At 44.2% G+C, this 17,080-nt stretch overlaps 1 protein-coding gene across 1 annotated transcript in view; it reads left to right on the top strand.

Moving 5' to 3' along the window:
* The window catches only part of LOC106566197 (glutamate receptor-interacting protein 2), a 152,575-nt gene that overhangs the window by 31,196 nt on the left and 104,299 nt on the right, over nucleotides 1–17,080 (top strand). Inside the window, exons 3-7 of the mRNA XM_082959579.1 lie at nucleotides 7,360–7,555; nucleotides 8,148–8,283; nucleotides 13,157–13,302; nucleotides 13,946–14,032; nucleotides 14,989–15,064. Coding sequence (XP_082815705.1) covers nucleotides 7,360–7,555; nucleotides 8,148–8,283; nucleotides 13,157–13,302; nucleotides 13,946–14,032; nucleotides 14,989–15,064 — 641 coding nt within the window. The remainder of the gene's footprint in view (nucleotides 1–7,359; nucleotides 7,556–8,147; nucleotides 8,284–13,156; nucleotides 13,303–13,945; nucleotides 14,033–14,988; nucleotides 15,065–17,080) is intronic.

The raw sequence follows: 17,080 nt of genomic DNA, 5'->3' as shown, positions 1-17,080 counted from the left end.
TCCTGTTCCTTTGTTCAGTGGTGAAAAAGATGAGGACAGGATGGGACTGAACATCTGAACATCTACCTCCCAGCATAACATCTTGATTTGTCCTTCTGAAATAAACCTATTTTTCTCCCCCTGATTTGCTTTGGAGTTTGTGTTATTGAAGAATTACATAAATTGCTAACAGCAGCAACTCTGGAAGGTCTCTTCCACAACTGAACATGTACTGAATCACAAAGATATTGTCATACAGTCTTTGCACCAACATTTATTGTTGTCTTCTATCTGTGTTTGCATAGATTTCCTCAGGAATTTTTACATGCATATACTCAAATTATGTTTCTCTACCTTGCACTGCTTTAGGTCTAAATTCAGGCAGTCTGATGGTTGCGCATGTACATTATGTACTGGTAAAGCTTGTCCTTTAAAAAAACCCACTTTAGACCAAAACGTTGAATATGCTAACATGCCAAATAAGCACACAGAAACAGCCAGTTTCTCATACACCCCCAGCCCACAAAACAACAAATGCAAAGGAAAACATTCTTACCATGGCCTTTGATAATTGAACATTGATTATTCCAAAATATGTTACACTGGTTTGCATTTAAGTAAAAAGGAGGATGGCACATTTTGTTCTTGGATTGGATTTTGGACTTCCTTATTTACACTGGGACATTGGGACATTGGTTAGAATGATATATTAACTTTGTTGTGTGATGATATTTGACATAAAGTTAATTGTTATATTGATTGAAAACTAATTGGTTACAATATATTCATCCTTGCTCCCTTCATATGACTGTCTGTTCTGCTTTGGTTACACTCATATTGAAACAGTATTTTATTTGTGTCACGTTCACTGTCCTCAGACTCCCTGTGGTAAATCAACCAAGGCGCAGCGTGCCTGTAATTCCACATCCTTTAATGAAGGGAACCCGAACAAAACAATAAACAGGTAAACAGACATGACCGTGACGCAACTGCGGCGCACACAAATAAAATAATAACCCACAAACACAGGTGGGGGAAAAGGCTGCCTAAGTATGATTCCCAATCAGAGACAACGATAGACAGCTGCCTCTGATTAGGAACCATACTCGGCCCAAAACAAAAAAATACATAGAATACCCACCCCACATCACACCCTGACCTAACCAAAATAGAGGAAATAAACGTCTCTCTAAGGTCAGGGCGTGACAATTTGAACTTTAACATTGTAACCTAGTTTGTGATCCAAACTGATCCAGTCTTTATAGGATGATGTGTCACTGAGGGTCTGAGCTTGTGGGAAAGACTCATTGTGTGGAATTATTTGGGATATTTGTGTAGAACGAGGAAGGCTGTTTATGCTCCCAATTCACCTCTTTATTGACAGTGCTTCAATCCGAAACGGATCTTCTTCAGGTCAAACAGACTGAATGCTCACATCCCTGGGCAGGTGTGGTTATATGCGGTCTGTGGTTGTGAGACAGGTTGGGCGTACTGCCAAATTCTCTAAAATGATGTTGGAGGTGGCTTATGGTAGAAAAATGTACATTTAGTTCTCTGGCAACAGCTCTGGTGGACATTCCTGCAGTCAGCTTGCTAATTGCATGCTCCCTCAACTTGAGACATCTGTGGTATTGTGTTGTGTGATAAAACTGCACATTTTAGAGTGTCCTTTTATTGCCCCCAGCACAAGGTGCACCTGTGTAATGATATTTCTGTTTAATCAGCTTCTTGATATGCCACACCTGTCAGGTGGATGAATTATCTTGGCAAAGGAGAAATGCTCACGAAGAGGGATGTTAAACACATTTGTGCACAACATTTGAGAGAAATAATATTTTGTGTGTATGGAAAATGTATTTTATTTCAGCTCATGAAACATGGGACCAGCACTTTACATGTTGTTTTTATATTTTTGTTCAGTGTACATATAAAAAAAAATATTCCATTGGAAACTGTTGGAATACCTGCCCAAATGACCATTACACACAGGACGCACGTTAGCAGTTCATACTACATGTGTCACGTCCTGGCCAGTATAAGGGTTAATTGTCATTTTAGTTTGGTCGGGACGTGGCAGAGGGTATTTGTTTTATGTGGTTCGGGGTGGTGTGTTAGTTAGGAGGGCGTTTGATTTATTATTTCCGGGTTTTGAGTTATGGTCTATGTTGATGTATTTCTATGTGTAGTCTGGTTGATCTATTTCTATGTTGAGTTAATTGGGGTGGACTTCCAATTGAAGGCAGCTGTGTGGTGTTGCCTTTGATTGGAAGTCCTATATTAGTTGGGTGTGTTTGTCTGTGTATTTGTGGGAGATTGTTCTGTGTTTAGCCTTGTGCCTTGCCAGACTGTCTGTTGATCGTTCGTTCTCTTGTTTGTTATTTTTGTACGTTCATTCTGAGTTAATAAACGTCAAGATGAGCTTACACATACCTGCTGCGTTTAGGTCCTCCATTACCAACGACACCCGTGACAACATGTTATGTCAGTACATACTACATGCTATATCATTACATACATACATGTTATATGATTACATACTACATGTTATATAATTACGTACTGCGTGTTATATCATTACATACTACTTGCTGTATCATTACATACTACATACTATATCAGTACATACTAAATGTTATATCATTACATACTACATGCAATATCATTACATACTACATGTTATATAATTACATACTACATATTATATCATTACATATTACATGCTATATCAGTACATACAACATGTTATGTCATTACATACTACATCAGTACATACTACATGCTATATTATTACATACTACATGTTATATAATTACATACTACATGTTATATCAGTACATACTACATGTTATATAATTACATACTACATGTTATATCAGTACATACTACATGTTATATCAGTACATACTACATGTTATATCAGTACATACTACATGTTATATCATTACATACTACATGTTATATCATTACATATATACATGTTATATCAGTATATACTACATGTTATATCAGTACATACAACATACTATGTCAGTATATACTACATGCTATATTATTACATGCTACATCAGTACATACTACATACTATGTCAGTACATACTACATTATTACATACTACATGTTATATCATTACATGCTATATCATTACATACTACATGTTATGTCATTACATACTGCATGCTATGTCAGTACATACTACATGTTATATCATTACATGCTAGAGAAAGGGTATACGTAGCCAGTTGCACAACTGAATGCATTCAACCAAAACGTGTCTTCCTCATTTAACCCAACCCCTCTGAATCAGAGAGGTGGGGGGGGGGGGGGCTGTCTTAAAGCGACGTCCACGTCATCGGTGCCCAGGGAGCAGTTGTTGTTGGCGATTAACTGCCTTTGCCAAGGGCAGAACGTCAGATTTTTTTTACCTTGCCAGTTGGGTTAACCCTATTGGTGTGATGCGTATGGTGTTTACCTTTCATTTCCTGCTCCACTGGTGTCAGAAGTGGGATGTTACCGCTGAGGGACTTGGTATAGAGAAGCAAAGGGACATTTTCTCCCGAAGGAAGGTGGTGTTGCGACCTTAACTCAACACTTAGCGACCTCGTCAAGGAGTTCGGAACCTGGTCAAGGGGTTTGGAACCTCGTCAAGGAGTTCGGAACCTCGTCAAGGAGTTCGGAACCTCGTCAAGGAGTTCGGAACCTCGTCAAGGAGTTCGGAACCTGGTCAAGGGGTTCGGAAACCTCGTCAAGGGGTTCGGAACCTGGTCAAGGAGTTCGGAATGTCAAGGGATTCGGTACCTCGTCAAGGGGTTTGGAACCTCGTCAAGGGGTTTGGAACCTCGTCAAGGGGTTTGGAACCTCGTCAAGGAGTTCGGAATGTCAAGGGATTCGGAATGTCAAGGGATTCGGAACCTCGTCAAGGGGTTTGGAACCTCGTCAAGGGGTTTGGAACCTCGTCAAGGGGTTTGGAACCTGGTCAAGGGGTTCGGAACCTCGTCAAGGAGTTCGGAACCTCGTCAAGGGGTTTGGAACCTCGTCAAGGGGTTTGGAACCTTGTCAAGGGATTTGGAACCTTGTCAAGGAGTTCGGAACCTCCTCAAGGGGTTTGGACCTCTTGGCGTAACAGGTTAAGGTGTTGGCTTAACAGTCTCTGGACTCGGGTTTGCGTCCCAGTCGGGGCCACCCCCCGAATTTGCTACATTGGTGTCGGAAGTGACGCCATCAGAATGCATGGCCCGGCAGGTGAAGGGGCTGAGTATTCGAAGCACTGTAGCGATCTTCGCTGTATGAGCCACATTACAATTTCTATCAAGTGAGTTAACCCGATTGGCCCGATACGTAGGGTGTTTGCTTTTCACGCTAGTGACCGTTTGCTACAATAGATTTGTGAGGGTGCTATAACGGTCTGTAGCTGGTCTCTCTCTTTAGTCAGGTTGTTGTAACTGGCCTGTAGCTGGTCTCTCTCTTTAGTCAGGCTGCTATAACTGGCCTGTAGCTGGTCTCTCTCTTTAGTTAGGCTGCTATAACTGGCCTGTAGCTGGTCTCTCTCTTTACTCAGGCTGCTATAACTGGCCTTTAGCTGGTCTCTCTCTTTACTCAGGCTGCTATAACTGGCCTGTAGCTGGTCTCTCTCTTTACTCAGGCTGCTATAACTGGCCTATAGCTGGTCTCTCTCTTTAGTTAGGCTGCTATAACTGGCCTGTAGCTGGTCTCTCTCTTTAGTTAGACTGCTATAACTGGCCTATAGCTGGTCTCTCTCTTTAGTCAGGCTGCTATAACTGGCCTATAGCTGGTCTCTCTCTTTAGTCAGGCTGCTATAACTGGCCTATAGCTGGTCTCTCTCTTTACTCAGGCTGCTATAACTGGCCTGTAGCTGGTCTCTCTCTTTAGTCAGGCTGCTATAACTGGCCTATAGCTGGTCTCTCTCTTTAGTCAGGCTGCTATAACTGGCCTATAGCTGGTCTCTCTCTTTAGTCAGGCTGCTATAACTGGCCTATAGCTGGTCTCTCTCTTTACTCAGGCTGCTATAACTGGCCTGTAGCTGGTCTCTCTCTTTAGTCAGGCTGCTATAACTGGCCTATAGCTGGTCTCTCTCTTTACTCAGGCTGCTATAACTGGCCTATAGCTGGTCTCTCTCTATACTCAGGCTGCTATAACTGTCCTCTAGCTGGTCTCTCTCTTTACTCAGGCTGCTATAACTGGTCTGTAGCTGGTCTCTCTCTTTAGTCAGGCTGCTATAACTGGCCTATAGCTGGTCTCTCTCTTTAGTCAGGCTGCTATAACTGGCCTATAGCTGGTCTCTCTCTTTACTCAGGCTGCTATAACTGGCCTGTAGCTGGTCTCTCTCTTTAGTCAGGCTGCTATAACTGGCCTATAGCTGGTCTCTCTCTTTACTCAGGCTGCTATAACTGGCCTATAGCTGGTCTCTCTCTATACTCAGGCTGCTATAACTGGCCTCTAGCTGGTCTCTCTCTTTACTCAGGCTGCTATAACTGGCCTATAGCTGGTCTCTCTCTTTAGTTAGGCTGCTATAACTGGCCTATAGCTGGTCTCTCTCTATACTCAGGCTGCTATAACTGGTCTGTAGCTGGTCTCTCTCTTTAGTCAGGCTGCTATAACTGGCCTATAGCTGGTCTCTCTCTTTAGTCAGGCTGCTATAACTGGCCTATAGCTGGTCTCTCTCTTTACTCAGGCTGCTATAACTGGCCTGTAGCTGGTCTCTCTCTTTAGTCAGGCTGCTAGAACTGATAAAAAATGGAATGTTTACAAAATGTGACTATTGGGCCAAATGAGAAGCAGATTGCAGAGAAAGATTGTTTTGCAGACGTTTGGGAAAAACTCTTAGTCCTACTCATTAAAGCAACAGTACATGCTGGGAAAGGTCACTAAGCTATTTATATGTAATAGCCATTGACTGTGTTCCTGTGTGTTCTTGTGGTTTTGAAGGCTTGGTGACAATACAGTGCATTTGGAAAGTATTCAGACCCCTTGACTTTTTCCACAATTTGTTACGTTAGAACCTTATGCTAAAATTGATTAAAAGTTTTTTTTTCTCATCAATCTACACACATCAATCTAATACCCCATAATGACAAAGCAAAATTGTTTTTAGAAACTTTTGCAAATGTATATATATAAAAAAAATGATATTACATTTACATAATTATTCAGACCCTTTACTCAGTACTTTGTTGAAGCACCTTTGGCACCGATTACAGCCTCGAGTCATCTTGGGTATGACGCTACAAGTTTTGCACACCTGTATTTGGGGAGTTTCTCCCATTCTTCTCTGCAGATTCTCTCAAGCTCTGTCAGGTTGGATGGGGAGCATCGCTGCACAGCTATTTTCAGATCTCTCCAGAGATGTTCGATCGGGTTCAAGTCCGGGATCTGGCTGGTCCACTCAAGGACATTCAGAGACTTGTCCCAAAGCCACTCCTGCGTTGTCTTGGCTGTGTGCTTAGTGTCGTTGTCCTGTTGGAAGGTGAACCTTCACCCCAGTCTGAGGTCCTGAGCGCTCTAGAGCAGGTTTTCATCAAGAATCTCTCGGGACTTTGCTCCGTTCATCTTTGCCTCGATGATGACTAGTCTCCCAGTCCCTGCCGCTGAAAAACATCCCAATTGCATGATGCTGCCAACACCATGCTTCACTGTAGGCATGGTGCCAGGTTTCCCTCAGACGTGATGCTTGGCATTCAGGCTAAAGATTTCAATCTTCTGGAAGGGTCTCCCATCTCCACAGAGGAACTCTAGAGCTCTGTCAGAGTGGCCATTTGGTTCTTGGTCACCTCCATGACCAGGGTCCTTCTCCCCCGATTGCTCAGTTTGGCCAGGCGGCCAGCTCTAGGAATAGTTTTGGTGGTTCCAAACTTCTTCCATTTAAGAATGATGGAGGCCACTGTGTTCTTGTGGACCTTCAATGCTGCAGAACATTTTTGGTACCCTTCCCCAGATCTCTGCCTCGACACAATCCTGTCTCGGAGCTCTACGGACAATTCCTTCGACCTCATGGCTGTTACATCTGCCCCTGCCACGCCCTCTACTTCTCATCATGTGTCTCCCTAACCTGCCGCCACTCCCCCAGTGCTCTCTCCCTCTCTCTCTCTGTGTGAGTGTATCTGATTGTGTGAGTGGAGACAGGTGTGCTGGAGTCAGAGCAGATCCCCACCAGCTGCAACCTGCTCCATAATCAAGACCTCCACTAATACTCAGCCCTGCCACTTCCACACTGCCAGATTCTAGCCTCTGCTCAGTCAGTCTGCATTTCAAGCCGTTTGTTCCTGCATAGATGTTGTTATCCTGTGGTGCCTGTTTTCACTAGCCTGACGCTGCTTTTCTCCCCACTACAGTTCCGTCCGCTCTGACTCTGGTCCCTTTCTCCAGTCCCTCGTCTTGTCAGTCCTGCTTCCCAGCCCTGTACCCCCGCTCTACTGCTTTCTTGGATTCCGCTCCAGGCCTGCTTACCCTGCCCCTCCTCCCCTTGCCCTGGCTGCAGCCTCAATCCCTGGTTCCCTGCTACCTGCCCGAGCTACCCCTGGCCTGCACCCCATTTACCCCCCGCTTTTCAACAAATACCTCGGTTACCTTATCCCTGTCTCCTCGTCTGACTCCATTTGGGTTCACCTGCTCCACCCCACATAACAACGGCTTGGTGTTTGCTCTGACATGCACTGTCAACTGTGGGACCTTATATAGACAGGTGTGTGCCTTTCCAAATCATGTCCAATCAATTGAATTTACCACAGGTGGACTCCAATCAAGTTGTAGAAGCATCTCAAGGATGATCAATGGAAACATGATGCACCTGAGCTCAATTTTGAGTCTCATAGCAAAGAGTCTGAATACTTATGAATACTTACTTTTGTAAAGGTATTTCTTTTTTTTTATTTGTAATACATTTCAAAAATTTCAGAAAAACCTGTTTTCACTTTGTCATTATGGGATATTGTGTGTAGATTGCTGAAGATTTTTATTTATTTAATCCATTTTAGAAAAAGTAACGTAAAATGTTTTGGAAAAAGTCAAGGGGTCGAATACTTTCCGAAGGCACTGTACTATGTATACTGTCCATTGACTGTGTGTTCTTTTGACTGTGAAGGCTTGGTTACTATATAATGTATACTGTCCTTTGACTCTGTGTTTGTTTGTTCTTGTGTTTGTATTTGGGATAGAAGATCTGCGGGGCGTGACGATAGTAGAGCTGATTAAGAAGGAAGGCAGCACCTTGGGCCTCACCATCTCTGGAGGAACAGACAAGGATGGAAAGCCCCGCGTCTCTAACCTACGACCAGGAGGACTGGCTGCCAGGTGAGATCTCCATTGTTTTTACAGTATTCGCTCACTTTTTTACTGAATGTGCATGCGGGGCAGCCTTGTACAGGACAACATCTTCCTTGACTTACGCCTGAACCTCCATCCCCTCAGTCTCCCATTCACAGCCACAGATGCAGTCATGCTGTATCAGCTAATCAGGCCCTGATGTAGGAACAACCACCTGACGTTTCATTTCACTAGAGGCAGATTTCCAAAGGATTGTTTAACGACTAGGATGATAATGCTAAAAATAGGCGCATAGTCTTGGTCTTTTGTCATTGTGTGTAAATCTACTGACTGACCTGTCTGGCTTTTAGAAGAAGGCTTTCCCCCCCGAGGAGACTTACAGTTGAGCTGCTCTGCAAGTCAACTGTCTGTGCTTGAGCCTTAGCTTGACAATTTATGTAGAAAGTGGATTTTATCCAACGCAGTTTTACTCTGAATAAAGAAAGTGGGACATGTAAAAATCTGAATTAATCTTATGACTGGCATATTTAATGAAGATACAATATCAGCTAAATGAGCAATGTACCAAAACATAAAGCAGTATTCATTGTGTGAGTAGTGTTGCTGTTCAGACGTATGGTGCTTCACAGTGACTGTGGGAAGACACTAATGGTTGAGAATCCTAGATTGCAACAAAATAGCCTGTTGGCATTGTTGATCTGTAAGCATGTGTATCTGTCATCACTGTCTTCTCTAGTGGGTGTATGGGAAGTAATTTAATCTAGTGGGTGTATGAGAAGTCCTTTAATCTAGTGGATGTATGAGAAGTATTTTAATCTAGTGGGTGTATGAGAAGTATTTTAATCTAGTGGGTGTATGATAAATCCTTTAATCTTGTGGGTGTATGAAAAGTCCTTTAATCTAGTGGGTGTATGAAAAATAAATTAATCTAGTGGGTGTATAAGAAGTATTTTAATCTAGTGGGTGTATGATAAATCCTTTCATCTAGTGGGTGTATGATAAATCCTTTAATCTAGTGGATGTATGAGAAGTCCTTTTAATCTAGTGGGTGTATGATAAATCCTTTAATCTAGTGGGTGTATGAGAAGTCCTTTAACCTAGTGGGTGTATGAGAAGTCCTTTAATCTAGTGGGTGTATGAGAAGTAATTTAATCTAGTGGGTGTATGAGAAGTCCTTTAATCTAGTGGGTGTATGAGAAGTAATTTAATCTAGTGGGTGTATGAGAAGTCCTTTAATCTAGTGGGTGTATGAGAAGTTATTTAATCTAGTGGGTGTATGAGAAGTCATTTAATCTAGTGGGTGTATGAGAAGTTATTTAATCTAGTGGGTGTATGAGAAGTCCTTTTAATCTGGTGGGTGTATGAGAAGTCCATTTAATCTAGTGGGTGTATGAGAAGTCCTTTAATCTAGTGGGTGTATGAGAAGTCATTTAATCTAGTGGGTGTATGAGAAGTCATTTAATCTAGTGGGTGTATGAGAAGTCCTTTTAATCTAGTGGGTGTATGAGAAGTCCATTTAATCTAGTGGGTGTATGAGAAGTCATCTAATCTACTGGGTGTATGAGAAGTCCTTTAATCTACTGGGTGTATGTGAAGACAGGAGCTTGCTTTCTGTTTTCATTTAGAACGTTAAGTAACTACCAACATCATATGGTTAATCTCTATACAGTAGGTAGATCTTTATTTCCAACAAAATGTAATTTATTGTTAATCACAGTCGTACTGTGGTAGAGGGTTAGGCTTTGTAACATGGGATATTTGATTGACATTCTCTTTACTTGTTGACAAACTCTCTCCTTTCTCAAACTCTCTACCTACATGTACCTCTCTACCTCACAATCCTACTATACTGCTCAAAAAAATAAAGGGAACACTTAAACAACACAATGTAACTCCAAGTCAATCACACTTCTGTGAAATCAAACTGTCCACTTAGGAAGCAACACTGATTGACAATACATTTCACATGCTGTTGTGCAAATGGAATAGACAACAGGTGGAAATGATAGGCAATAAGCAAGACACCCCCAATAAAGGAGTGGTTCTGCAGGTGGAGACCACAGACCACTTCTCAGTTCCTATGCTTCCTGGCTGATGTTTTGGTCACTTTTGAATGCTGGCGGTGCTTTCACTCTAGTGGTAGCATGAGACGGAGTCTACAACCCACACAAGTGGCTCAGGTAGTGCAGCTCATCCAGGATGGCACATCAATGCGAGCTGTGGCAAGAAGGTTTGCTGTGTCTGTCAGCGTAGTGTCCAGAGCATGGAGGCGCTACCAGGAGACAGGCCAGTACATCAGGAGACGTGGAGGAGGCCGTAGGAGGGCAACAACCCAGCAGCAGGGCCGCTACCTCCGCCTTTGTGCAAGGAGGAGCAGGAGAGAGCACTGCCAGAGCCCTGCAAAATGACCTCCAGCAGGCACAAATGTGCATGTGTCTGTTCAAACGGTCAGAAACAGAATCCATGAGGGTGGTATGAGGGCCCGACGTCCACAGTTGGGGGTTGTGCTTACAGCCCAACACCGTGCAGACGTTTGGCATTTGCCAGAGAACACCAAGATTGGCAAATTCGCCACTGGCGCCCTGTGCTCTTCACAGATGAAAGCAGGTTCACACTGAGCACGTGACAGACGTGACAGAGTCTGGAGAAGCCATGGAGAACGTTCTTCTGCCTGAAAGATCCTCCAGCAGGACCGGTTTGGCGGTGGGTCAGTCATGGTGTGGGGTGGCATTTCTTTGGGGGGACGCACAGCCCTCCATGTGCTCGCCAGAGGTTGCCTGACTGCCATTAGGTACCGAGATGAGATCTTCAGACACCTTGTGAGACCATATGCTGGTGCGGTTGGCCCTGGGTTCCTCCTAATGCAAGACAATGCTAGACCTCATGTGGCTGGAGTGTGTCAGCAGTTCCTGCAAGAGGAAGGCATTGATGCTATGGACTGGCCCGCCCATTCCCCAGACCTGAATCCAATTGAGCACATCTGGGACATCATGTCTCGCTCCATCCACCAACGCCACGTTGCACCACAGACTGTCCAGGAGTTGGTGGATGCTTTAGTCCAGGTCTGGAAGGAGATCCCTCAAGAGACCATCCGCCACCTCATCAGGAGCATGCCCAGGCGTTGTAGGGAGGTCATACAGGCACGTGGAGGCCACACACACTACTGAGCCTCATTTTGACTTGTTATAAGGACATTACATCAAAGTTGGATCAGCCTGTAGTGTGGTTTTCCACTTTAATTTTGAGTGTGACTCCAAATCCAGACCTCCATGGGTTGATAAATTGGATTTCCATTGATTATTTTTGTGTGATTTTGTTGTCAGCACATTCAACTATGTAAAGAAAAAAGTATTTAAGATTATTTCTTTCATTCAGATCTAGGATGTGTTGTTTAAGTGTTCCTTTTATTTTTTTGAGCAGTGTATAAGAAACGCAGCATCAAAGACTATTTTCCTGTGGAGTCCGCCTTGAATACTTCAAACCACAAGTTATCTCCCTGGCACTCACAACCAACAAAGAACTTATCGATTAACTCTGTCTGGTCTTATCTGTTTGTCTGTGTGGAACTCAGAACCAGAATGTGATTCATCATTCTATTCATCTGTCGTGGATCCTGAAGCCTGTAGGTTTAATGAAAGGTGGGATATATATTATTATCAGCTAGATAATGTTGTATCTCTGGTCCTGTCTAAGGAGTAATCAGCTAGATAATGTTGTATCTCTGGTCCTGTCTAATGACTGATCAGCTAGATAATGTTGTATCTCTGGTCCTGTCTAATGAGTGATCAGCTAGATCATGTTGTATCTCTGGTCCTGTCTAATGAGTGATCAGCTAGATAATGTTGTATCTCTGGTCCTGTCTAAGGAGTAATCAGCTAGATAATGTTGTATCTCTGGTCCTGTCTAATGAGTGATCAGCTAGATAATGTTGTATCTCTGGTCCTGTCTAATGAGTGATCAGCTAGATAATGTTGTATCTCTGGTCCTGTCTAATGAGTTATCAGCTAGATCATGTTGTATCTCTGGTCCTGTCTAATGACTGATCAGCTAGATAATGTTGTATCTCTGGTCCTGTCTAATGAGTGATCAGCTAGATAATGTTGTATCTCTGGTCCTGTCTAATGAGTGATCAGCTAGATAATGTTGTATCTCTGGTCCTGTCTAATGAGTGATCAGCTAGATAATGTTGTATCTCTGGTCCTGTCTAATGACTGATCAGCTAGATAATGTTGTATCTCTGGTCCTGTCTAATGAGTGATCAGCTAGATAATGTTGTATCTCTGGTCCTGTCTAATGACTGATCAGCTAGATAATGTTGTATCTCTGGTCCTGTCTAATGAGTGATCCGCTAGATAATGTTGTATCTCTGGTCCTGTCTAATGAGTGATCCGCTAGATAATGTTGTATCTCTGGTCCTGTCTAATGAGTGATCAGCTAGATAATGTTGTATCTCTGGTCCTGTCTAATGAGTTATCAGCTAGATAATGTTGTATCTCTGGTCCTGTCTAATGAGTGATCAGCTAGATAATGTTGTATCTCTGGTCCTGTCTAATGACTGATCAGCTAGATAATGTTGTATCTCTGGTCCTGTCTAATGAGTGATCCGCTAGATAATGTTGTATCTCTGGTCCTGTCTAAGGAGTGATCCGCTAGATAATGTTGTATCTCTGGTCCTGTCTAATGAGTGATCAGCTAGATAATGTTGTATCTCTGGTCCTGTCTAATGAGTTATCAGCTAGATAATGTTGTATCTCTGGTCCTGTCTAATGAGTGATCCGCTAAACGTTGGCGACTACATCAAGTCAGTCAATGGCATCAACCTGACCAAGCTGATCTAAAATGATGACAATCATATTAGATCATTTATGTTTTATTATACGTCTATATGTTCCTGTCCTAGGAGTGATCAGTTGAACGTGGGCGACTACATCAAGTCGGTGAATGGTATCAACCTGACCAAGCTGAGACATGAAGAGATCATCAGTCTGTTGAAGAACGTGGGAGAGCGAGTCGTGCTGGAAGTGGAGTACGAACTGCCCCCATCAGGTAGGAGGCGCTGACTATTGTTCTTGGGTTGTAGTCTGAATTCAAAACTCCTATACCTGCAAGGCACACCTGTTGATCCAGGAAGAAGAATATGTTGAAATGCAACCTATCAAAGGTCAAGCTTTTACCATACTGCTGATAGTACTAATCTAATACTACTGATATCTAAACTCAGGTCTATAGGAGTGCCCATGGGGGGGGGGGGGGGGACCAGGGCTCAATCTGGAACTGGGCTGTAATAGGAATTTTCTCAAACACATGACCTGCTCAGGGAAACACTACAGGTCCCAGTTATCAGCTTCTGCCTAGAGTTTTACCTGCTCAGGTCACGTGGTCTGCCAGTCTGACATTAGGGTTGTCAGTAAGAGTTCTGTGTGTTTCCTGACCTTCCATTCTAGTAAAACAGACACTTGAATTTTACAAGCCTATCCGATTCTGCCTGACCTTTCCGATTTGTAATAATGAATCTGTCTATTTATCTTTGCTGTCCGCTGGTTCCTGGTAGTGAGCCCAGTAAAACCTGTGATTTAATGATGGTGACATCATTCATGAGCCTCTCTCTCTCTCTGTCTCTATCTGTCTCTCTGTCTCTCTCTATCTGTCTCTCTGTCTCTCTCTGTCTCTCTCTGTCTCTCTCCCCCAGCACCAGACAGTACCTCAGGTGTGATTTCCAAGACAATGGAGATATGTTTGCACAAAGAAGGGACCAGCTTCGGCTTCGTCATGAGAGGTACTACACTATGCATTCATTACACAGCCTGCGTCTCAAATGGCACCCTGTTTCCTATATAGGGCTCTGGTCAAAAGTAGTGCACCCTATTCCCTATGGGCTCTGGTCAAAAGTAGTGCACTATGTAGGGAATAGGGTGCAATTTGGGATGCAAACTATCCATTCATTTCACAACATGTGTCAAACTCATTCCACGGAGGGTCGAGTGTCTGCAGGGTTTTCGCTCCACCCTTGTACTTGATTGATGAATTAAGGTCACTAATTAGTAAGGAACTCCCGTCACCTGGTTGTCTAGGTCTTAATTGAATGGAAAAACCAAAAACCCGCATACGCTCGGCACTCCGTGGAATGAGTTTGTCAACCCTGCATTACACAGACAAACCTGGCACCCGCCCGTTTCCACTACAGTCTAGGCGGATTGTGTTCCAGTCACAGCTGACCCATAAAGGTGGAACACTCAAATTAATTTAAGCAAGCCTCAGCAGCTCACCAATTGGAAATGCTAATTTCTTAACAACGCCATCCACAGATCAATAAAAGACAAAGTAATTTAGGCTGTAGGGAAATCAATCCAACGTTTAACAGCACAGTTAGCATGGAAGACTTGTTTTAACTTGTTTTAACTGTGGATGTCGTAAAAGATTTGTGAAACGGAGTAAAAATATTCATCAACGCAAATATTCTTGAGATTCTTCAATGCATACTTTTATTAGACAATAGTTTTGATGCAAATTAATATACTGTATATAATATATGCCGTCTCCAACGTACTGTCATACGGGTGACCCTCAGTGGGAATTGAACCCACGATCTGTGGTGTTGCAAGCACCATGCTCTACCAACTGAGCCACACGGGACCAACTTTTTGTTGGTCAGGCAGATGCCCTATTAAAAGTGATGCGATACTGTATTACCAAACCATTTCCTCAAGCGGTCTGTTTGATGTGATGTTTCAGGGGGCTCACACGAAGACTGGAACAAATCTCGCCCCCTAGTGGTAACATACGTCAGACCAGGAGGTCCTGCAGACAGGTAATGTGGAACATGGTGTGACACCTTATTCCCCGTATACTGTAGAATGGAATAGAAATGAAAAGGAATAGAGTAGAATATGACTTTATTTTGTCTAGCTTTAGTGAGATGGAAATGATGTCGTCCGCTTTGCTCCCACAAGATACAACACACAGCACAGAGGAACACAGGGTCAGCTGGAGCACAGGGTCAGCTGGAGCACAGAGGAACACAGGGTCAGCTGGAGCACAGAGGAGCACAGGGTCAGCTGGAGGACAGAGATCACAGGGTCAGCTGGAGCACAGGGTCAGCTGAAGGACAGAGATCACAGGGTCAGCTGGAGCACAGAGGAGCACAGGGTCAGCTGGAGCACAGGGTCAGCTGGAGCACAGAGGAGCACAGGGTCAGCTGGAGCACAGAGATCACAGGGTCAGCTGCAGTACAGAGGAGCACAGGGTCAGCTGGAACACAGAGGAGCACAGGGTCAGCTGCAGCACAGAGGAGCACAGGGTCAGCTGGAGGACAGGGTCAGCTGGAGGACAGAGGAGCGCAGGGTCAGCTGGAACACAGGGTCAGCTGGAGCACAGAGGAGCACAGGGACAGCTGGAGCACAGGGTCAGCTGCAGTACAGAGGAGCACAGGGTCAGCTGGAGGACAGAGGAGCACAGGGTCAGCTGGAGCACAGGGTCAGCTGGAGCACAGAGGAACACAGGGTCAGCTGCAGCACAGAGGAGCACAGGGTCAGCTGGAGCACAGGGTCAGCTGGAGGACAGAGGAGCACAGGGTCAGCTGGAGCACATAGGAGCACAGGGTCAGCTGCAGTACAGAGGAGCACAGGGTCAGCTGCAGTACAGAGGAGCACAGGGTCAGCTGGAACACAGAGGAGCAAAGGGTCAGCTGGAGCACAGAGGAGCACAGGGTCAGCTGGAGCACAGAGGAGCAAAGGGTCAGCTGGAGCACAGAGGAGCACAGGGCCCCTGGAGCTACAGTACACCTACTCATTCAAGGGTTTTTATTTAGTTTTATATTTTCTACATTGTAGTATAATAGTGAAGACATCAAAACTATGAAGTAACACATATGGAATCATGTAGTAACCAAAAAAGTGTTGAACAAATAAAAATATATTTTAGATTCTTCAAAGTAGCCACCCTTTGCCTTGATGACAGCTTTGCACACTCTTGGCACTTTCTCAACCAGCTTCATGAGGAATGCTTTTCCAACAGTCTTGAAGGAGTTCCCACATATGCTGAGCACTTGTTGGCTGCTTTTCCTTCATTCTGTGGTCCAACTTATCCGAAACCATCTCAATTGGTTTGAGGTTGGGTGATTGTGGAGGCCAGGTCATCTGATGCAGCACTCCATCACTCTCCTTCTTGGTCAAATCGCCCTTACATAGCCTGGAGGTGTGTTTTGGGTTATTGTCCTGTTGAAAAACAAATGATTGTCCCACTAAGTGCAAAACAGATGGGCGGCGTATCGCTGCAGTGTCACGTCTGATTTGGACTGGCGTAGAGGCGGAATCAGATGCAGGAGACAGAGGTGCTGGAGGTGAGTGTCTTTTAATAAAACTGACACACACAAACGCCGAAAAGCACAGGGCGCTATACAAAGTTCGCCTGGGAGAAACACTTTCCCATAAAACGCAAAATATATATTCCACGGCACAAAAGGCAAGGAGCGCAGCCCGGTAAATCCTTCGACAAAACTGTCGGTAAACACAACGTGGACAATAAACAATCCCGCACAAAATCCCAACTGAAAACACACATTAAATAAGCCCCCACTAATGACATACACAAAACAGGTGCGGAACAGACAGACAAAACTAAAAGACACAGAAACAACGATCGGTGGCAGCTAATAGGCCGGCGACGACGACCGCCGAGCGCCGCCCGACCGAGGAGGGGCGCCACTTTCGTTGGATCCTGTGACATGCAGAATGCTGTGGTAGCCATGCAGGTTAAGTGTGCCTTGAATTCTAAATAAATCACTGATGGTGTCACCATCAAAGCACCCCCACACCATCACACCACC

Source organism: Salmo salar, chromosome 12, assembly GCF_965601325.2.
Source record: "Salmo salar chromosome 12, fSalSal1, whole genome shotgun sequence".
Classification (NCBI taxonomy): Eukaryota; Metazoa; Chordata; class Actinopteri; order Salmoniformes; family Salmonidae; genus Salmo; species Salmo salar.
The sequence above is the reverse complement of the archived record's forward strand: the minus strand, read 5'-3'. Positions and strand labels throughout refer to the sequence as shown.